Genomic DNA, 21,776 nt, shown 5'->3' on the forward strand with positions numbered 1-21,776 from the left:
CTTTAAAAAAAGTTTAAATAAAAATTAAATTTCGATAATAAAATATAATATATAATTATAATAATAATATTTAAAAAGCCGTTAAATTAAAGAAAATACTTTATAATTTAAAATTATAACGTTATAAAAAATATTAATTTAAATATATCGTTATAATATATTTTTTATAATATTTTATAAAATATAATACTTTAAATTAAAATTAAAAAATTTAAAAATATATAAATTTAATATAATATAAATAAGGAATAAACGGGTCGAAAAAAATATATCTTATATTTTTAAATAAAGTTTAAAGATTAATATAATTATAATAATATTTTTTTTAAAGCTTTAATAATTTATAATTACAAAATTATATTAAATTATTAATATAAATATAAAATATATTTAAATTAAATTAAAAAAGTAATAAAAAGAAATTAAAAAATTAAAAAGGGAAAATAAGGTATTTAATATAATTTTATTTATTAATTTTTATATAAATATAACCTTTAAAAAATCGAGCCTATATTTTTTTTTTTTATTCTTTTTATATTTTATTATATTTAATTTAAATTGAAAAGGAATATTAAATAAAAGTTAATATATTCTATTTATATATATATATAAAATTTAAAAGTCCCCCGGATTTTTATCCTTAAATTTATTATTTAATCTAACGGTATTACCCTTCTACTTCCAATAGATATATTAGCCTTGCCGTTTTCTGCTCTTGGGCCGTACATCAACATATTACTACAGTTCTCTACCGCTGCAATTACTCAACGCTACTACTCAGAAGTGACCTGGTCAACCAATGTTGGATGTAAAAAGCTTTGGGACGGCGAGATTGGGACAAAATAAGAAGCACAGCCAGTATTCTTTAAGACAAAGCGAGATAACCCCATGCCAAGTGAGCTTGAGTGCAGTTTCCGAGGGATTATATCTGTTAATTCGCCCAGTCATGTCGAACTTGACTTAACTTCGCAATGCGGGAGAGAGAACAGATAACCTAGCCTCGACTAAAAGGAGTCGTCTGATAAAACACAACAGAACGAGGATTCCAGTGGAAGAGAAAATAGAGAAGACAGAAACAATATATACACGTTCAAATACCCACAATGATCCAAGTGATATATGACAGCAACCAAATCCCCAAGTAGTGCGTCCGTCAAATGGTTTTCCTCCGATACCTTTCTACCACATTCAAGTCCGAATCAACAACCGAATTCTCAGCCCGGGGGCTATAGACGGACCCAGGAGTGATTGTACTGCCTTGTAGAAGCTTGGCAATGTGATAATTCCCATTGTACAATGCAGCCTGGAGAGCGTTGCCGTACTCTCCACCTTCTGTATTGACGTCCGCACCGTTCTCGAGTAGCATTTGAACGATTTCTGGATATCCTTTCGCTGAAGCAGCCTGAAGAGCGTTGCCGTATCCTCCAGCTTTTGCATTGACGTCCGCACCGTTCTCGAGTAGCATTTGAACGATTTCTGGATATCCTTTCGCTGAAGCAGCCTGAAGAGCGTTGCCGTATCCTCCAGCTTTTGCATTGACGTCCGCACCGTTCTCGAGTAGCATTTGAACGATTTCTGGATATCCTTTCGCTGAAGCAGCCTGAAGAGCGTTGCCCCATGATCCACCTTTTGTATTAACGTCCGCACCGTTCTTGAGTAGCATTTGAACGATTTTTCTATTTCCCTCTTCTAAAGCAGCCTGGAGAGCAATGCCGTAAAATGCACCTCGCGTGTTGACGTCCACATCCTTCTCGATCAGTGTCCGAGCGAGCTCTTTATATCCAAGAACGGCGACGACGTAAAGTAAAACGCCCTCCTCCCCCAACAAATAAGGATCTAAATCATAACATTCGAATATAATACTCATCATAATCCGGAGGGAAAGCCGGGGATCAGCAAGAAACTCATCTTGAGGCAGATTTTCTGCAGCATAGTTTGCGTGCCACAACATGTTCGCAGTGGCGTATTTGAGGAATGGAAATACTGCATCGAGGGTTTGTCCCAACACGTTCCATTTGACGCGCTCTCTTTTAAAAATATCCAGGTCCGCAGGCAAATACTCCTGGACTTTTGCCTGCGAACAAAAGTCCACTTGAAAATACGCGGAGCAGCACCGCTTCAGCTGATCGTGACTCTCAGCCTTGAGATCGTTAATCTCGGGCCACAGATCTTTCCATCCGCCGTCCTTCAGAAGGAAATCATTCACGGACTCATGAATGAATTGAACCGTTGGCTCCTCTGACTTCGTAAGTTCTGCAAGTCCCTTTGACGAGCTAGAAATGAATCGGTCCATCATCTCCAGGGTTATCTCCGCTGGATCCCATGGACCAAGAGCCTCCAGATTGTCCTTGTCGAGACCTGCGACAAGGGCAAAGTAGAACTCTTCACGGCGCAGAGGTTGCTTTGCAAATAGGACCCATTGTATGCAAAGCAGCAGATCGTCGAGGTTTTGAGAGTCTCGCCTTAGTATATCCCGGAACAGGTCACTGAGTCCTTCGGGGATCTCGTCCAGTCGTTTTTTGACTGCAAAGACTCGGCCATTGCGAAACTCCTTATTCAGAATGTTCACGACTAGAACGATCCACAGGAAGACGCCATTTGCCTTTTGAAGAATCTTGACTCGTATCTCATCCACGATCTTTCCCTTTCCGGCCCGTAACTTGCTCTGAACGTAGCTGTCCAGATCCTGAGAGTGGCCGGTCTGATCTTCCAGGATGAGACGGAGCGCCTTCCGAACTTCGACATGAGGATAGTGTCGGCTGGAAAAGCAAATCAGCAGCTTTTGATCGTGATCAACCGCACGTTGTGTGAGATCCTCGAAAAAAAATATCATATCTTGAATCTGATCCGCATCGCACTCATCAAGCGCGTCGATGAAGCACGTCAGTGGCCGTTGGCCTAATAATGCCACTATGGCGGCGAGGGTGTCTTGCAGGATATCGAGTGTCCATACTGGGGATTTCAACTGGCGTCTTGGGAATATATCTGAATCATCGAAGACGACCTGCAAATCAGGCATGGCTTGTAGTATTTGGTGCAGCAGGGAGCGATACATTCCTATCGTTGATTTCTCCAAATCTGTGCCTCTGGCGTTGAAGAAGAAAGAAAGGCAAATGTTCTCCTTGCCCACCTGCTTCTTGAGCCGTTCGTAAGCAGTCTTCATCAAGGTGGACTTTCCGGCTCCTGGTTTCCCGGCAATGTGCAAAAGGCCGTTGTGGTCCGCAAGTTTGCTGGGATCCAGCCAGTCCAGGTAGGTAGGATGAGACGAAAGCCATCCGCACGTTGCAGTATGGGCCTTCTCGATGGTCGAGCGTCTTGTGTCCATATCCCCAAACTCCAGAGACTGCATATAGTTTTCCCGTCGCTCTTCAGATGAGACGAATACTATGTACATCAGCACATGTTGATTAGAGAACCGCAGATGCGCTGTCGTGAGACACTGCGCTTGTGTTACGGAGATTGTGCTGGAGGGGAATACGTACATCCTGAATTGTTTTCATCCGATTCCAGCGTGCTTTCTACTGATATCGGCTCCATCACAGACAATAACTCCTTTGCGTATGCTGCGCTGAGACCAGCGGCATAAGTTTGCCACTTCTTGTTCTTATGCGAGTCCGCATAGTCGCAAATGCTACGAATGACCAAGGGTTGGAAGCTGTCGGTCAATCCGGCCGCTTCCATCTCGAAGCAGCAGGCTCCTATATCTCGTGCAATTTGATCTCTCTCGGTGGCATTCTTTACCACCTGGTTGCCCGATGCAATAATCCCGTAATGGATCCGCGGCTCGTCCGTACTGCGATCCAGCCTCTGCTCGAGTTGTGCCTTGTCGCAAAGCTCGCAGTCAAGCATCGCTGGCTCGTGACCGTAATCGCTTTTGAACAAGAAGTCGTACAGACCATCACGACAGGTATATCGTGTCATATGTGCATTGTGTCCTCGAAGCTCGTCCAGATAGGTCGTCAGCTTGCTTCGCCTCGTTTCGTGCTCTGCTCGTAGCTTGGTGATGGCCGTTCGAAGGGACTGCGAAGGGCGGATTGGTATACTCGTTCGGACGAAAACATTCTTATCAAGTTTCTTCCCTAAGTCTGTTTGGATGACCTGATTGCCAACCACAACGTCACCCAGTCGGACGTCAGTCAAGCCCGGGGCGCCAGCCCCAACGCCGACCAACAAATATGACTTGATAGAGGGAAATGACCGGTGCATATTGTTAGCGACCGTAGCTGCATTGTTCGTTCCGTAACCATCTGTTGGAAGACCCGCAATCACTACGTTGTGCCGGAAGATGCTGCCGAGGACATAGGTGTTGCTATCATCGGCGACTCCAGGTAGGCTCTCGTGGATCTCGGTAAGCATAGCCTTAGCTGCCGCCATCTCTATGTGCAATGCACAAACCCAGCCGACTGTGTAGTTATTGGGTGAATAACGTCGGATTACCGCCTCGTTCGTCGTCACGGCCCCATCGTGTCTTCGCCATTTCGAGGCACCGCGTGAGGGGAGAATAGTCTCGGTGTCGTCTCGGGACTGCTCTGTTGCATTGTTTCCGCTCATGTTGTCGCAGCGTAGCGTTGATAGCCCGCGTAGCTTGATTGCGAACAGCGGGCGCCTTCAAGTATTGCTGAGGGTGTTTGTACGAGCCCGTGGCGGATGTGTAGTTTCGGGAGGATGGAAAGGTTGGGCTGCTAGATTGACAGTCTTGGTGCCCTGTCAATGCCTTGAACCATGCCAAAAAGTCTGCCTCAGGCATCCGCCAGAATGTGCATTTTTTCAAACGAGGCTCTGTCGATACTAAGCTTGATCTGTCGGCATGCAGCTCGCTTGGCTGATGCGCATCGAATCAGACCTGTCAAGGCCATCTTCACATCCCGTATTAGGTGCAGCTGCTTACGATGGTGCGGGGCACCCACGTCAAGTAGGCAAGGAAGGAGCTGCGCGGCAAGTACGTACAGTTGCCTGAGTTTGGTGGGGTCAAGGTCTAGGTAGGTACCTACACTGGAGGAACCACCACCTACATGTACATACATGTACTTACCTACCTACCTTATTGCCTCACCCTTGTGCCATCGAACAATAGGATCCTACAATTGCCAGATTCGTGTCCCAGAAGAGCGTCTTCTTCTTTAGTGAGTATTGATAGGTTATTGGGTCGAAGGACGACCGTTGTAGGCCAGGTGACGTTATGTTGTTTTATGGAGGGGTTGACCTCGCATGCCCCTATTTGTAGACAGACATTCCGTGCGTTATGTATTAAGACGACGAGCAACCAAACACAGGGTTTCTGCATTAATTCATTCCATTAAATGGTCGTAGCAACCATGAATTCATAGTAACAAGTAAGCGGGCTTTCAGATGCACCGCAAGATGGCTCTAGCAGGTCTACGAACTCGTCCCCCGGCGATACCAGCTACAACGGGTAAGGCTAGAGATTGCAGGAATGCTGTCCTTCCTCAAGAATGGTCATTGGATCTGCCCACTAAGCTGTCACGTCGTGTGGAAAAATTACGTTATTGCGAGCCGAGAGCCCAGTTTCGGAAAGTCCCTTGGGATCCTGGCGGACCAGTCCAACGATCAAATAACAGAGTAGTCTTGGATGCCTTAAATGCACATGAAGGCGGTAAATGAGCCCACGAACCGGCGTTTTCACCAACGAAAGACAAGTGCTGCATACCTCTGCCAGCTTTGCTCAAGCTCGTGGAAACACGCCCTCAGGGGTTTATGGCATTACATAAAAGTACTTCCCCGACGAGACTCAAGTGACCGCCAAACGCAAGCGGCAACATCGGGATAATAATGTAACCGAGTCTTCATAAGTGAGACGTATGACTTTCTAACGCCCTGGGGGTGCTTCTACTCGTCCGCAGCTCTGACAGCGCTGGTACCAGATGATGACGCACTATTCCAATCACACCCTTTTCGCAGACGAAAGGGGTGGTTTGCAGACAACTCCTACGAAACTCGCTCGATGACATGTACTCCACACAACATGAGCATCCATGGAACTTGTCCCGGGCTGATGGTCTTTGCGACCGGAGCAGTCTAGGTCTCTGGAGGACTGTCTCTAGTCCCACGACAAAGAAAAGGCAAGGGAGTCAACACTCTGGATATGTAAGAAACTCCAGGTATTCTTGCCAAACAGCCCAGTGCGAGACACTGCAACTCGCCAATTCCTTAAACATGATGGGCTGGTATGCCCTGGATTCGCCATTGGGTGAGGGGAGGCCTATGACCAAAGACAAGATCACATGGTTGGGACTGGAAACGGAATGGATGTCAATGAATTGGGTGATTCCGGTGACGTGGACATGCTAGCAAGGAGAGCGAGAAGAACCGACTGGTTGCCTAGACAGTTACGGATATTGTGGCCAATATGGCTATCTCAAGAAACCCAGTGCGAGACATGGGGGCTTGATCAAGGCGCTATATAAACTGGTTGGATTATGACTAATGCGTCGTTATCGCTGAATCAAGAATGCCCACCCAATTGGACATGAATTATATCCACATCCACTTGTGGTCGCCGACCCAGCAATTATACCGTAGCAACTGGCTTAGGATTTACATTAACGATATAAGACCCAATACAAAATATTTGTAACATTCACCCTTCTATGGCAACACGTCAAAGCACTAGTGGTTTAGTGGTAAAATCCATCGTTGCCATCGATGGGCCCCGCGTTCGATTCGCGGCTAGTGCATTACGGCTTTCTTTTTGTCCTTTTGCCCTTTCCATCACCGAGCTGTTGCGTCCTGTGGGAATAGCAAGAGGTCGCAAGTCGGAAGCAAGTGCCGGAAGCCTGTTGGAACCCGTACGAACCAGCCTATGACTAACTACCAGACTGTATTTCGGGAGTCCTAATCATGTCCGTAGCCGGATGAAGTAGTTCATTTTGACTTCGTTGATATTTTACCCAAGAACCTCTGCTGGCTTTGCTCGAGCTCCTGAGAAGACTTCCTTTGTAGTCCCAGCTTGTTTTTAAAGTTGATGGAACGTACTTCCCGCACAGACTTCATGCGGCCGCCAACTATAAGTGACAGTAGAACGAGACGGCCCGGAACTTTCAACTTCTGCGTGCTCTGATAGACTTGGGACAAGTTATTGTTCACTTGACGGGCAGCCTTGAGATCCATCATCTGCAAAAGAAGTCGGCGGCCTGCAGAAAACTCGAGAGGCAGTCTCTTCGCTGCCTACCCAAGGATCATCTACCGTCTACCCACCTCTTTGACGACACCTTCCACTCCACGCCAGAACACACCTCTGTGGCAACCATCCTAGGCTACTGGTTTTCGCGGCCAAGGTGATCAAGTGGTCCTGGACCCAACGGTACATGGCCGATGTACAATCCTGAAGATCGACAAAACCGGATATACACAACCACCACAGTACTTTGCTGAAAAGAGCAGCGCGGACTGCTTGGAGCCATCGATGCAGAAAGATAGCACGCAACGAGCGTCAAGACAAGAAACGCCGCCACGGGCACCGGCGCCTTCCTCTGACAGAAGGACTGCTCCTGCCTCTGATACCGAGACAGTGGAACTTGCTTTGGTTCAAATACAGGGCTTGCATTGCCTCACAGGCGGGACTGAATAATCTCCAGACACGCAGGGGGGTGTAAGGGCGCTATCAAATGAGCAACGGTAGAGGTAGACCACGACCGGATGTTGTCTTGTTTGTTCGGATACTGACGGGAGCGAGCATACGGGAGTGTATATTGGCTGCAAGTGGATGAAGGTCAAAAGGGGAGACCTCGAGCCCTATGCTGGGTGGTCTGTCCTGCCCAGACGGCCACCAATGCTGCCACCAAATGATACGCCCCAGAAAGTAGATTGGTGTACGGGAGTGGGTGCATGCAATAAATATTGTAACCAAACAAGACACTCTTAGCTTCGTGGCTTTTCGATGAACTTGTAGCCAGAGGCGCTCATCCGCTGGGGCCCGTATCCACCTGCTGTCGACCACCCCGGGGATATAGCATTGTCTGGCTTATGCAGCAGCACCAGCCCATATAATCACGGCCAAACACCCTGTAGTCATCCCTTCAAATCCAGACCATCATAGGCACTAGTGGTTTAGTGGTAAAATCCATCGTTGCCATCAAACAGCAACACTCGATGGGCCCCGCGTTCGATTCGCGGCTAGTGCAACAACCCTTCTTTTTGTCTTTTTGCCATGTCCCGTGTTGCTTCACAGTCTATTCTCCTCCTCGGCAGGCGCTACGATGGGTTAGGTGGTAGAAAGGGGCTCGATGGTGGCCAAATGAAAACCCATAAGTGTACATACATCCCAAGCTGATGAGCAAAGAACAACGGCAAGCTATTTGGAGCGCTGGGTCTATATAGCAACATGAGCAACAGCAACACTTGACGTATCTGCTCTCAGCTTGCAGTATTGCACTAGGACAGTGAGCCATAGCAAACGCAGTTGCAACGACAAGCCTGACCCAAGACAACTCGCTTACCATCCCGCCCCCCAACCCGCCCCCCTCAAACAAAAGAAGGAATCGAATTGCTCGCACTAACCACCCCACTAACCACCCGCACATAATCCACCACCCTCCCCTCCCCCTCGGCATGCAAATCCTGCTGCACCCACACCCCCGGACCGCCCCCCTCACGAACCCCAAACTACGACTTCCTCGGGGCGATACCCGCGCCGTCCGCTCGATCAGCGACAAGACGGCGGCGCGGTCCTCGTCGCGGCGCGCCTCGAGGGCCAGAATAAACAAAGGGAAGAAGTGCTCGCAGCTGCGGCAGGTCGCCACGGTACCCTGGAAGACGGCGCGGACGAGGGGCTCGAGGCTGGCGGGCGTCTCGTAGGGGCTCTGGGTGGCGCGGGCGAGGTAGACGCGGGTGGCGAGGTGGTAGAGCTGGGCGCCCATGGAGGCTTTGGGGGTGGTGCAGGGGTTGGAGAGGGGGGCGGGGGTAGTTTCTGCGAGCTGGCCCTCGAGACTCTTTACATAGTTGATGTAGTTCGGGTCAAGACTCCTTGGATCGCGCGGATCAACTAATGTGCCGCATATCTCGGAGAGCAGGTTGAGGATGGCAAAGGTGGGGTTGGGACAAAGCGGCGCCTGCAGTGGATAGAGTTAGCTGGCGGTTTGGAAAGTGAACAGATTGATGCTTTCTGTTCTGTAAGGAGACAGGAGACATACGGGCCGATGTCTAGTCAGGGGCGGGTAGTGTAAATCCGAACTGCCGTTTGGTCTCGGATCTGCAGCCTCCAATGCTAACGACCTGTGGCGCCAGTGACGCACGGCGAAACGGGAGAGCGCCTCATGATAGAACACCCAGTCGAGCAGAAACCCGTATGAGCTGTGGTCACTGAGCTTCGTTGCTCGTATCATGTCCATGGCGCCCCAAACGTGCCACAACCACTCTCCCGAACTCTCCGAGGGTAGCAGGATCTGGTTGCAAGGAGATAGAGTTAAGTTTCAAGCTCTGAAGCTACTGTTGGCTGGAGAGAGAGACAGTCTCCTGTTGGCGCCGAACTCACCTCAAAACACCCTAGAAACATGGATGCAGCCACATGCTGGGCTGCAGCCTCCGCCGATGCGAGCGGCCCGTCATTGACCGAAGCGGCTAAATAATGGAGTGCCGATATCTTCAAGTGCACCGCCTGCTGCTGGAGCCCATCCCGGTGGAGTGACGAGAAGGCAAGTAGTGCGTAGAACAAAGCCAGGCACGGCGCCGACTTCCGCGCCAAGGCCAAACGTATCAACGAATCCCGGATGGCTGGGGTGGTTACGTCGAAAGATACTATCGCGCAATAGGCTGATTCGTAAACTGTTTCAAGGTCAGTTATACTTCCTTAGGCCGGCATGTGGTCTCGAGTGTTATGTAGGGTCAACTTACAGTGCTGGAGCAACTCCAGATGGCTGGGCGCGTGTTTGGGCTGCCCCCAAGAGCCTGGGGATAGAGACCTATAAGAGGACGCCTGCCGAACTGCTTGTGATTGGAGACATAAGCGATTGTATTGCTCAATGTCCTGCCAAGTGGTATTGATGAAGAAGCGCCCGGCAGGCCCCTTGACCCCAGTGTACTTGGCAGGCAATATCGCATTCTTGCCAACTATGGCACGCTTCTTATCATTGTCCCTGGGCCACGATAGACGCAGCTCATAGCCTTGGCATTCCCGCCGGGATCGAGTGCATCTCTCGCATGTGGGCTGCCGCCCGTCACATTGGAGCTTTCGGGCTAGTTTAGCGGAGTTAGCACAATCTCCGGATCTCGGGGCTTTTGGGGATGGCGGGGTCAATAGCTCACCCTTGCAGGTCCAGCAACTCTTCCGGACTTTCATTGTATGCGAGGGATATGGGACCTGGCAATGAGTCTTTGCGAGGAAAAGACCAACATGGCGGCATGCGCGGATGGCGATGGTGGGAGATGATGATTGCTCAGCGTCAGCTCGGTCGATTCTCAGCCCCGAAGAGGTCGGACAAAGTTGCCCTGGATGGGGCAGCTGCTGACAAAGAACAAGTCCTAGCTACGCCCTAAGCTTCATCAAGCTAATGCATCAGCCTAGACGCCTCTAGCCTGCAGCCCCCCTCAGCCTCTAGTAAGCATCTACCCGTCTTGCTATTCTTTCATGCACGCCCCCACAGATAACCGCTGCTGATGAGACCCACCAGAAGCAACTTTCCCCGAGACTAGAACCCCTGTTGTGTCCTGCGCGTTACGTACAGGGGGCGCCCAACGACGACATCGTCTGAGAATTGCAATGCAGTGTACAATGGTCAACTGGCGCCGCCGTGTAACATCAAGCCTGGAAATCAATTTATGATCCAGCAGTTGATTATCAATCTTTCGAAGAGCGTTCTGGCATGCTCCTGTTGGAGTGCCTTGCGGGCGAGAGTGGTATATATAATGGTCAAGTCTCGGACCCAAGAAGCAGGATTGGAGCTCAACAGACACAAGCACAAGACACAAGACCCAAGTCACAAGTATTCACTCCAAGCCATCTTCTACTACATAAATCATCTTACCCGTTACAGCACACCAATTACTACTCAACCAAATCACCATGCCCACCTTCCTCATCACCCAAGCCACCGGCGGCCAAAGCGGCTGGGCCATAACCCACCTCCTCGCCGCCGGCGCCAAGATCCACGCCGTCGTCCGCGACCTCAACAAGGAACTCCCCGCCGTCCTCCGCAGCCCCGGCGTCACCCTCTTCCAGGGCGAGAGCCACAAGCCCGACGACATCTACCAAGCCGCCCAGGGCTGCCAAGGCGTCTTCCTGAACACGGTCCCCTACCCGCCCGGCCTGGAGGTGCAGCAGGCCAAGACCATCCTCGCCGCCGCCCAGAAGGCCGGCGTCCAGACCGTCGTCAGCTCCTCCACCATCGGCGTCGACGACGCGGCCCTGCGGAATTCGGACGCGGTTAAGAACACCCAGCTCGACGGGTACTACGCCTCCAAGCACGAGGTCGAGGAGCTTGTCCGGGGCGCCGGGTTGAAATCTTACACCATCGTCCGGCCCGCGGTCATTCACTACGACCTCTGCACGTTCCGCCACAAGGACAACTTCCCCCGCCTCGGCAACCACGGCGAGCTCGACGACTTGTTGACTCCGGGCAGCAAGGTCCCCTTCACCGACGCCAGCGATATCGGTAAGTACGTCGCCGCCGCCCTGCTGGCCGGGCCGACCGGGCAGTTCGCGAACCAGGAGATCGACCTCTGCCACGAGCTGCTCGACTTTGACGAGGTGGCCGGCATCCTCAATCGGGTCAGCGGGAAGCGCGACGTCCGGGCCGTCAAGCGGACGGTCGAGGAGCTGCAGGGGATGGGGGCCTTTGTCTTCGGGCAGGCGTTCCACCTCTTGGCTAACCTGCATGACTTTGGCGACAAGGGCAAGGCGGCGGCGGACGTGCAGGCGAAGTTTGGGATTCCCTTCACGTCTGTTGAGGGGGCTTTGACGAGGGATAGGGATGCTTTGATGGAGACTTTGGCAAATGTTAACTAGCCCCTTTGGAATTTTCAAGGACGCAGTATCAGCGCACAGTGAGGGTCAATGGTTCGATTACATTATGTAAATTACATATTGAATGTTTTGAGACGTGGAGATTGGCTAGTCCTCGTGAAGATGATCATTGTTTTGAGGTTCCTGCGATTGCATCAACACTTATTTCATGAAAATTGTCATAAAAAGTCGGGAGGCTAAAAGTGAGCTGAAAGGTTACACCCCTTTGAGTGCTATGCAAGGAAGATAATATACTTCCTCACAGTGCCCAGTATTCTCTGGTCGATTAGCTACTTCAGAGTTTGACGCTTGGTCACTAGACGGCACCAAGAGTCAGTATTCCAAGTCACGAACCCGATGCACCGAAACTCGAGTAAATGACTGTTCGGGTCTCGTGGTTTGCAGTCAGGCGTCGGCAAAGCGCCAGACAATACATCCGCTGGCGATCCTCGTCGCTGAGATCTGTGCCGTTACCCAGACCTACAATCTACTAAATATTTCTCCTTGACTTCAAGTTCATTTCACGTCATGGAGAATGCAATGTTGGTTTTGTCCCAGCATTGGCTAAAGTAGCCAGCTACACTTGGTCACTGGCCCGTTACAGCAGCCCAACTTCTACCCGAGCACTGGTTGATGGTATTGCCCAAGCCGCCGGCAACAGAATGCAACTGCAATGCTTCGACTCAGCAGCCCGGTCCCCATCCCGTGGACGAACCCCAACGTCCCCGACCCCAACACCGGTCTTGATCTCCGTCGCCGCCAGTCTATGGGTGGCACCCAAGTGGCAGTCCAGACATTAATTGGTCCGTGCGGCGTCACATACTAGTTGGTCCGTGCACTCTACACTTTATATGGTTCGTGCGCCGTGCAGGTCTCCATACTGTGACTGCACTGCACACTGGGCTTCTGGCGCCCACCACTATGTGCTTAGGAAACCAAAGCAGAACTAGACGATGATTGCGAATCAAACCATCTACGTTCTCGAGACGCTCACATCATCCCTTTATAGGACGGCTAGGGGTCCATGCGTTACATGCATGTGACGCCCCTTTTGGGCTGTGCGCTGTGCGTAGCCCCTGAACCGGCTGTGTGGGAAATTTGTGTGGCCATTTCTCTCTTTTTAACCTTTCTTTGGGTCTGAATAGATTACCAGAGGTCATGTATTTCTTGCATTGACTCTCACAAGTGCCTGCATTATATGCAAAGCTCTTTGGTTTAACCATCAGGCACCAAGTGCGTCGATCCGTGCCACAAGACTTCCATTAACCCAAGTGATGATATCGTGCCTCTCAATTCGGACCTCCACAATCAGGCCCGGCCCGAGCCGCTTGCGCCGCGTGACACGACAAGGCAATACATCATGGTGTGAAACCTTTCATGGTCATGTTTGAGCCATCTTTGCGCCAACCGGCGATGATGCTCCGTCTCCAGCGCTCCCATCACCAGGTCGAAGAGTTTATGCAGCCCTTCTGCGTTCTTTTCCACGAAGTCTTTCGTGGCCTGATCGTAAAGATTCCTCCCCTCCTTGTCTAGAGTACCGAATCTCTCCACAAGTTGCTCCTCGGTGAAATACGGATGGTTCGGCATTGTGAAAGCTTCCAGGGCTCCGTTCGACTGTGTGCGGCTCGAGGACAAGTGTTTGTCTTGATGTCCGGGATGTTGTTGGAAGTACAAGCAAAGCAATCCTGTAGGCGAACAAAGGGAACGCGGACAAATCGCCGCTTCCGGGCAAGGCACAAAGAAACTGAGGAATATGGGTCGAGTTTAGACGACACACAACAGAGCACGACACACCAGAGAGCAAATGAGGTTCCCGGTGACTGTTTCTGTCCAGAAAAGAAAGATCAGGAGACCCCAGACCTCGAAAAATGAAGTGTCGATTTTGCTGTTAGCCCTTCTCATACCTGGTGATGCACACATGCTGGTTCCAGTGCCCTGCGCATCTGGCCGTTTATGAAACAAAATGGTGAAAGAAAGACGACCATCCAAAATACAGCCATCTGAATATAATGCAATCCGAATGCAGGACAAACCGACAGTCCAAATCAGTAACCCCTGTAACTTCAATATTCCTGAAATTATAAAGGTGCCTTTCTCTATAGTCTAGAGTGCTGTATTCATTTCTCACTCATGGCAAGGCTCCTCTTATAACTCGCAGCTGGCTGTTAATGAATTTGGACTTCACTTTGAGTTCAACTTAAAATTGCAAAAGTTAATTTTACTACACACCTGTTTGGAAGCAATGGAAATGAAAGAGATGCAAATGGAAGGGGTGGACATGGACGACACCTCGCTCAATGATGCGGAGACACAAGATCAAGAGAAACCTTCAGAGCTCGCAGGCCTATACCGCAAGTGGACGGCGGAAGACGGAAAGTACAATGTGCACGAGTGCTTGCGACACTTTTTCAGCGACCCGTCTGGACTGCTCCTCATGCTGCGGTCGACACGAAGTCTTATTGCCGGCGATGTGCCTACGCAGCTGCTGAGAGACGAGTTCAAGGTCTTGGCGAACCCGAAGATGGACATTATGGTTCATGGCACTTTGATCAATACCGAGTATCGAGAAAGGGTTGTCAAGTTCTTCTTGGCGGAAGGCTACGAACCGTCGGAGAGCCTGGGGCAGGCACCAAGCAACCCAACGCCACAGTCCCCTCTCCTTGGAAGGGAGAAAAGTCTGGTCCGCGGGGACAAGAAAGTGCATATTCGTACCGTAGAGTGTTTCGATCCTCTTATGGACCTGCCCCATCACTATTCCACGACGGCGAGCATGAATGCCATCACCGGCACCCATGTGGTGTCATTCTTCCCCAAACTTACATTTGCGGACAAACTCATGTACGTTCGCCCGGCTTCAAGCCAACGACGAATAGAGGAGGAACAGACTATGCGCCGGGGATGGGGTGTTGTAGACCAAATCGATGACTTGGAAGATCGTCTTACTCAGGAGGAGAACGAGACTAAGGTAATGTCCCTTCCGGAGGCGCGTGCGGATTTTGTTTCGGGCCGTGTTCAAAAAGCGCTCTTAATCGGCGACGAGGGTCAGCTACAGTGGCCTAGTGAAAAGGGATTTGAGGCCTTTAGATACTGGTTCAACCTTTCTAGCTGAGACGGTTCCTATTCTTTGCTGAAAATCTCACTAATGCTCGTTTTACCTCCTATATCGAGTCGATTTGGATAGGTGATATATTCGCGTTTTCCCGTGGCGAGTTCGAAACGGCGAGCATACTGAACTAACTAGCAAGTAGGGAATTCTTCGCTTTTTGCAGCCCAGAGTTGCTAGGCCGGAAGCGTTTTAGACAGTTGTATTCAGTATTCGTGTCGATATTTGGCGCGAAAAGTCTTCGTCCTCCTAGAGATGTGCCCCGAGAATGCATGGCCAAGTACCTGCTTCAGCGCTGGCATCGACGTCCCAACCAAAGCAACGGCTGGTTCGACCTGGGAAGGGATCCAGAAGGTGGTCCCGTAATCCTTAAATTGCCCGGGTACGAAACGTGACATCCGGTATTGAAGCCCTGCTCAGATGATATGCGAGTCAGTAACCTCGAAATCCACATGACGATGGTTGGCTGGTGCAAGCTTACACGCCTCATCTGTCGGTACGTAAACCTTCTGTTGGTCCACGAAAACCCCTAACTTGTATGCCGAGGCTATACTGGCACTAGTTGGTGACTTCTATCAGCCTTGGAGGCGTTCTTTGACGAAAGATGCTGGACGAAGAGGGAATGGAGAAAAGACAAAAGCAAGGACTCACGCGGCACCAAGTGAGAACAGAACGACCGTGCCAAGCCTCTTGGTCACAGGCATCTGCAGCTTCCAGACCGTAGCCATGGGCAAGACAAGCAGCACGACGTCGAAGACCATGCTGACCGCGTACAGGGAAATGTGTGTCATGGCGTAGTACCGGTCGCTGCAGTGAAGCTGTCGCTCGAGCGGCCTCCAGCCGTACCAGATGGGATCGCACACGAAGGCGGGCAGCACAGAGTAGACGGCCACATAGATGCCTTGCAGTGCAAGTAGCGCCCAGATGACCCGCCTGAACAGGTGGTTGGTCTTGGCGAAGATGCGGCGGTAGAAGAGGAGCGTCGAGATGCGAATTGATGCGGACATGATAGGATACAGCCAGGACGATACCACGATTCCCTAATTAAGTAAAGTGGGCGTTACTTGCATATCTTGGAAGAGGCGAGGAAAGTAAGAGTTACCTTGAACCAAAGAGAGAACTCATCCAGAGTGATCTCCCACAGAGGCTTTCCAACGCCCGCATTGAGGTTCACGTAAACAGCCAGGACCGTCCAGCCGATATACAGAAGCTATCGCAAACAATGTCAGTGGTAATATCCGGAGAAGGAACGAGCGGTACAGAGGGACCCACGGTGGCTGGGATCATGGCGATATCGTCCAAGTCGATGTCGTGCTTCCTGCCCCTCACCCCCAAGCGGGTGAGAACAGTGACACAGGCGATAACGCATAATATGATACACACAGCGGTGACTGAGTATACTTTATGTATGTTGTTGATCCCGGTAGGTGGTGGTAGGAGGCCAGCGAGCGGGTCGCCGCTTCCACTATTCGTGGTGTTGTCATGAATATCCATGATGGGCGTCCAATAACAATTGCAGTGGTTTCCATGGAGGAAAGAAGAAACTGTTGAAACACTAGGCGTCCAATATCAATTCAATATGTATGGATGCCAGAATCACAAGAAGCGCCGGCACGAGCAGGGGGTAGCCGAATATCATCACTCAAGCTCAGGGCCCTCCAAGATTGTAGTCTCTTAAGTTTCTATCTCGATCAATGGCAAGGTTCCATAATTGGATCGAAAGGAGAGAAATAAATCTACCAATAGATCTGCCAATGGAGATCTTGACTCTGTCGGGTCAACCAACTGCATGACTGTTGGTTATTGTCAGACCATGTCGCCAAACCATACCCAATTTGCCGGTCCCAGGGGTTCCACTCATATCTGCTTTCGGCAAAAGCTGCGTTGACTGATACCACGCTGTTCCCGCCAGACGCAACCCTGCCCGATAAACAAAATATCACTGGTTGGTATTATGTAGCATTGGTTAGGTAGTTTACCGGAACAACCTCAATCTGGGAAAGACGCTCGCTATGCGTGTGCTCAGGGTGCGTGTAAGGCGTTTAAGTACTGCGACACATGTTACCAACCTATAAAGTTATCCATCCACTTTGCACTGCATGGCGCTTAATGTGCCACGCATGTCACAGTAATATGGATCACCCAACCCACTCATATTGGTGGTACCGGCGTCTAGGACGTTGATTCGGCCACATGGATTTATAGAAGAGACCAAACTCTGCTGCTAAACCTGTCACTTTCCATGCGGCCTATTCAACTCCAGCACGGTGGACTTGCGGGCCACGGCGATAGCAATGTTATCAAGGAGACGTATGTAGTTGGCTCTAGGATCCGGGCCTGACGGGCTCCTCGTGAGTGGAAACCCCGTACATGATACGGCGTCAGGTGGGTCAAGGTGCACACCGGTACGTGCGATGTCAGGGTAGAACAGGAGGGAAAAGAGTTTATATTGTCGCGGAATCTGAAAGTTCCAGGTGCATGCGATATAAATATCAAAAGCAATGAGTAATGAATCATTGACTGCCGTATTAAACATGAAGATAAGAGGGGCAAAGGGTAAAAAAGGAAGTCCAACCGAAACTCGAAACCAAAGCCTTCTCCCATCAAAATTGAGTCGAATGTGAGCTCCTCAACCCACGCGCACCGGCTGGTCGTAGTCATGACCTCCGTAAGCCATCATCTGGTCATTTCCATTCGAATATCCTCCTTTGGCTGCCCCCGGAGATGATTTGCTCCGGGACTTCCTCTTGGCCAAGAAGAATGCAAGAGCACCGACAAGAACGCAGGCGGCCACTGGACCGAGAACGGCCCCCACGATCCATATGCGAGAAGATTCTGTTGGGTTAGGAGCAGAACTTGGATCTGAAGCGGGAGGCGAGTGAGTGGGGTATGGAGTTGTCGTAGATTTGCTGGTCAAGCTGTTCACGGTGCTGGATGTCGTGATTGGGAGATACAACTTCGAGAAATCTCGCCATAAAGTGATTCCATCAAACTCCCCAGGTTCAATGCAATTAAACTGTGTAATGGCGTCTGTGGTAGTAATGTCAAAATCGTGGTAGATTTTAAATGTGATATAATCCCAAGAGCTGTATAAGAAGGCATTAATTAGAGCTCGGAGTCTGCATGAAGAAGAAGGATGGACGGGGTTCATACCAAGAGACCCATGCCGACCCGGTACCGTACGAGTACCATGCGTAGTGGCTGCTAGCCGAATAGAATTGAGTGGTACAACTGGACGAGTAACAGCAATCTGCGAACGTCTGGCCGCCTAATGTGGTAGTCACGAACTCGGTTCTACCGCTGGGGAGACAAACGCCCAACGAAACTTCACAAATCGTATCAGCTTGTGATTTCAAAGATAACACATGGCGTTTCAAGACATACCATTTATGTCACCAGACTTTCCACCATAGTAATAACCTACGATAGAAGTGGTGGATATCGTAGTTATACTTGGGTCCGAGGTGGCGAACTTCGTGAACTTCATGATTGATCTCGAAGAACTGGTGTTAGGCTGGGCTGTTCTGTCTACTCTGACAACAGTAATAACATGGATTGTCTGGCCGAGGTATTCAGAACAACAGAACAACACATGAATCGGCTTTCTCGTGTCGTTGCCGAAGGCGGGGAAGGACCAAGGCCATAGAATTTCACAGAGTGAGTTTTATGTCGCCTAGGTATGCAACATACGAGTGGTTAGCGGTAGATGTGCTCAAAAGTTGGAGGCGTGAGTAACTTGGGAATATAGGAGTGCATATCAGAGTTGAGCAGCAAATACTTTGCTAGATTTATGAGTCTACAATCGGGGTGCTTGCCGTGTTACCGCTCGCTTGAAATCAAAACATCGATCAGTGGCTGCTGATTGGATGATACAAAAGACCCTAGCTGAAATGGCTTGCACAGTAAGGGCTGTGTTTGTAAAGCACGGTAGAGTTCCTATCCTTGTCAAGACGTAAGACCACATGCAGGCGGACTGTGTGAGTGGCTTGCCTTCCCCTTTCGAGAGAAGTATTGCCGATCCCAACCTCTCGTCAATTGGCTGCCTTTCAAGTATTTCTCGTGTTGATATTGATTCAGACCCCCATTTCCGGGTACTATGTTTAGCTTTGGGGAAAGCCGAGCTGAAACGCCAAACGCCCGGCTGACATCCTGAAAGGGGTTGGTGATAAGCCCACTGCCAAGAGCCTCATTTAGCAAGGCACGCATTTTGCCTAGGTTGGGAAAGCGCTGGCTCAGTTGGCTAGACTACTGTGATAGGCGCCTCGAAAATTCCGAGGTGGCCAATTAATAGCAAGATGTCATGCGAGCTGGCTAACGCCCAGGCACAAGAACGACGGTGCTCCCAAAGGAGGTGATCCTCTATGATGGTATATCTAGTCCATAGGACCTGGTTGAAAGCGATTGATAGGTTACAATACTCGCCAACTAGAGCGAGACTCCTCATAAAAGTGTTAATGATGCGGTCTAGAGTTGCAGAGAGCCTTTAGGAGTCTGAGAACAGATAAACCTTGCCCCACCGCTGGCTAGGCTCAACGTTCACGATTCGACATGTTTGGGTTTGGATCTAATACGATGTTCGGTTCTTTTACTGTGTATGATAAGAAAGGCAGTGGTTCATTTTGTAACGTGTAGACTCCAGTAATACACAACACGAGAAGAATGTAAACCCATATCTCTCGCGTTTATATAGATATGATAGACTCCCCCAAATCACTTGACCCCACAGAAGCTGGGCAGTGCTAGTCATATGAGCCATGAGACACCCAGTCCCAGTCTCAAGAATCCTCCACCGGGGCCGACAAGACGTGCGGCTTCGAGAGCCTGCGACCCTCCCCGTCACTCACCCGCTCCAGTCCGGGGCAGACCACAACACCGCCGCCCTGCCTACCTCCCGACCGGCCTTCGTAGTTGAACCGGTACTCGGCGCGCTGCGAGAACAAGAGGTAGCCGAACCGCGCGCACTCGACCAGCACCTGGCACAAATGAGTCTCCTGCTGGGCGCTGCCGCGCGCCACAAACACGCCCAGGAAACCCTTAAGCTCCCGGGCGAGCTGCTGGGCCTGCTGCGCAGCCGCCCCGCCATCGTCTTCTGGGAGCCGCAGCGGCGTCCGCTCGCTCCGTTGGGAATGCAGCAGAAAGGCGGACAGCTGGCGCCACTTGGTCATGGCTATGGACACGGCTAGATGCAGAAAAGAGGTTAGAATAAGATTAGAGTTATAGTTGCGGCAAAAGCAAGCGGACGAGAATGGTTTAGTTAGGGGCAGAGTTTGGACAAACCTTCGGCATTTCCCCGATGACGTTCCGTGGCCGGCACGCTGTGCGCGAACATTGCAACCGACGGCGGTAGCATCGAGACCGGAGCCGTCCCGGATCCCACGGATAGCGTGGAGCTCTGCAGGGCTACGCGCGTGATGACGTGCTGGAGAGCGGCCGATCTGGTCCTCGCGTCGACCGCGAGCCGCGCAACGTCGTCCGGGCCCCGCTGGCCCTGGGGCTCCGAGGGGAGCCCCAGCGCGACCAGGGCCTGGGCCAGCGACTTGGGGCTCTGCTGCACGGGCTGCAGGTGGTAGTTGTTCTCGACGTGCTGCCGGACCAGGGTGTCGAGGGACCGGAGGCCCGAGACGATCTCGTTGTCCGGGGTGGGGCTCAGCAGGAACTGGCTGAGTCGCACGTCGTCTTCGCCGTCGTGGCGCGCCGCGATGGGCTGGGAGGAAAGATGATCGCATTCCTTGCCGGGGACGTAGGGGACCTGCACGTGGTCGGGCTCGGGCTGGGGGGCTCGACGTTGTCGGCGTTGCTTCCGTCTTCGGAAGAAGAGGATGGCTGCCAGGCCCCCAAGGAGTAGGCCGCCGAGCACGCAGCCTATTGCGATACCTGCCACACCCCCGTCGCTAAGACCGGAACTCTTTGGTTGGTCCGCCCCTTGTGAGCCTGTACTGTTTGAACTGCTTGGGGTCCCGTCGGGTGATGTAGTAGGAGCATTTTGTGCTGTAGATGACGTATTGGAAGGGGAAGGGGTGATGCTTGTGGATGTAGGCTTGCCGTATTCTCGGAGGAAACTGTTCAAGGAGTCCCTGTCCGCGAAACCAGCCCAGCCCTTTTGGTTTGGAGGACAGCGAAACGAGGGATCCGTGTTGCATGCTGTATCGCAGCACCCGATATAACGCGCTGAGCCATCATTGTTCGCAGCGGGTTGAGGCTCGCGTTTGCAATTCCTCCACGTCCGGTCAGCTGCCTGCACCTGCGTATTAACGCAACGAGGCTGCGGTTGCAACCCGTCGACCTTGTTGTAGGTTGCGTCGAGTATCTCGTTCTGTTTGCAACCGTATTCAGACTTATCGGTGAAGGCTGGAGTGGACTTGCAACACCCAACGAAACTTCTGAAGTTGTCGTCCCTGGCGTTGTTGCAAATTTGAAAGGCGCTCCCATCGACGCATCCGAGCCCGCTGTCCACCTTCGCTTCGGTGCAATTGGCCATTTGGATAGTCGTCGATATTGATCCTTTGTGAAATCGGCGGGTAATAGATGTTGAGTTGGGTAAGAGAGCAGAAGATGGTCACAATAACACTTGAAAATGTACTCGGTTAGACAAGAATCCATTATCCTTTTGCGTTTGCGTTTCCTTGGCGGTAATGAGATGCTCGTTGAATAACAGTCGGCAGACTGCTCAGCTGCAATGCTTACGCTCGGCATGGGTTTGCAGTACTATTTTCCCTC

General features: G+C 50.9%; 8 protein-coding genes across 8 annotated transcripts; 2 read left to right on the forward strand and 6 right to left on the reverse strand.

Moving 5' to 3' along the window:
* Nucleotides 1-1,153: 1,153 nt before the first annotated feature.
* Nucleotides 1,154-4,551, reverse strand: PG985_016054 (uncharacterized protein; the record flags this gene model as incomplete). The annotated part of the gene is made up of 2 exons (XM_066835820.1): nucleotides 1,154-3,384; nucleotides 3,483-4,551. The coding sequence occupies 2 exons, from the start codon at nucleotides 4,549-4,551 to the stop codon at nucleotides 1,154-1,156; spliced, it is 3,300 nt and encodes a 1,099-aa protein (XP_066677023.1).
* A 3,477-nt stretch (nucleotides 4,552-8,028) lies between these two features.
* Nucleotides 8,029-10,294, reverse strand: PG985_016055 (uncharacterized protein; the record flags this gene model as incomplete). Its single annotated transcript, XM_066835821.1, has 5 exons — nucleotides 8,029-8,059; nucleotides 8,617-9,068; nucleotides 9,150-9,401; nucleotides 9,491-9,780; nucleotides 9,850-10,294. 5 exons carry the CDS (start codon nucleotides 10,292-10,294, stop codon nucleotides 8,029-8,031), a joined length of 1,470 nt encoding a protein of 489 aa, XP_066677024.1.
* Nucleotides 10,295-11,017: 723 nt separating this feature from the next.
* Nucleotides 11,018-11,959, forward strand: PG985_016056 (uncharacterized protein; the record flags this gene model as incomplete). The annotated part of the gene is made up of 1 exon (XM_066835822.1): nucleotides 11,018-11,959. One exon carries the CDS (start codon nucleotides 11,018-11,020, stop codon nucleotides 11,957-11,959), a length of 942 nt encoding a protein of 313 aa, XP_066677025.1.
* A 1,305-nt stretch (nucleotides 11,960-13,264) lies between these two features.
* Nucleotides 13,265-13,543, reverse strand: PG985_016057 (uncharacterized protein; the record flags this gene model as incomplete). Its single annotated transcript, XM_066835823.1, has 1 exon — nucleotides 13,265-13,543. One exon carries the CDS (start codon nucleotides 13,541-13,543, stop codon nucleotides 13,265-13,267), a length of 279 nt encoding a protein of 92 aa, XP_066677026.1.
* A 691-nt stretch (nucleotides 13,544-14,234) lies between these two features.
* On the forward strand, nucleotides 14,235-15,065 carry PG985_016058 (uncharacterized protein; the record flags this gene model as incomplete). Its single annotated transcript, XM_066835824.1, has 1 exon — nucleotides 14,235-15,065. One exon carries the CDS (start codon nucleotides 14,235-14,237, stop codon nucleotides 15,063-15,065), a length of 831 nt encoding a protein of 276 aa, XP_066677027.1.
* Nucleotides 15,066-15,475: 410 nt separating this feature from the next.
* Nucleotides 15,476-16,553, reverse strand: PG985_016059 (uncharacterized protein; the record flags this gene model as incomplete). Its single annotated transcript, XM_066835825.1, has 4 exons — nucleotides 15,476-15,611; nucleotides 15,711-16,099; nucleotides 16,162-16,269; nucleotides 16,332-16,553. 4 exons carry the CDS (start codon nucleotides 16,551-16,553, stop codon nucleotides 15,476-15,478), a joined length of 855 nt encoding a protein of 284 aa, XP_066677028.1.
* Nucleotides 16,554-17,688: 1,135 nt separating this feature from the next.
* PG985_016060 (uncharacterized protein) lies at nucleotides 17,689-18,546 on the reverse strand (the record flags this gene model as incomplete). The annotated part of the gene is made up of 3 exons (XM_066835826.1): nucleotides 17,689-18,145; nucleotides 18,213-18,384; nucleotides 18,444-18,546. The coding sequence occupies 3 exons, from the start codon at nucleotides 18,544-18,546 to the stop codon at nucleotides 17,689-17,691; spliced, it is 732 nt and encodes a 243-aa protein (XP_066677029.1).
* A 1,288-nt stretch (nucleotides 18,547-19,834) lies between these two features.
* PG985_016061 (uncharacterized protein) lies at nucleotides 19,835-21,537 on the reverse strand (the record flags this gene model as incomplete). Its single annotated transcript, XM_066835827.1, has 2 exons — nucleotides 19,835-20,238; nucleotides 20,337-21,537. 2 exons carry the CDS (start codon nucleotides 21,535-21,537, stop codon nucleotides 19,835-19,837), a joined length of 1,605 nt encoding a protein of 534 aa, XP_066677030.1.
* Nucleotides 21,538-21,776: the final 239 nt, after the last annotated feature.

Source organism: Apiospora marii, assembly GCF_038362585.1.
Source record: "Apiospora marii strain CBS 49790 chromosome Unknown utg000013l_segment0_segment0, whole genome shotgun sequence".
Lineage (NCBI taxonomy): Eukaryota > Fungi > Ascomycota > Sordariomycetes > Amphisphaeriales > Apiosporaceae > Apiospora > Apiospora marii.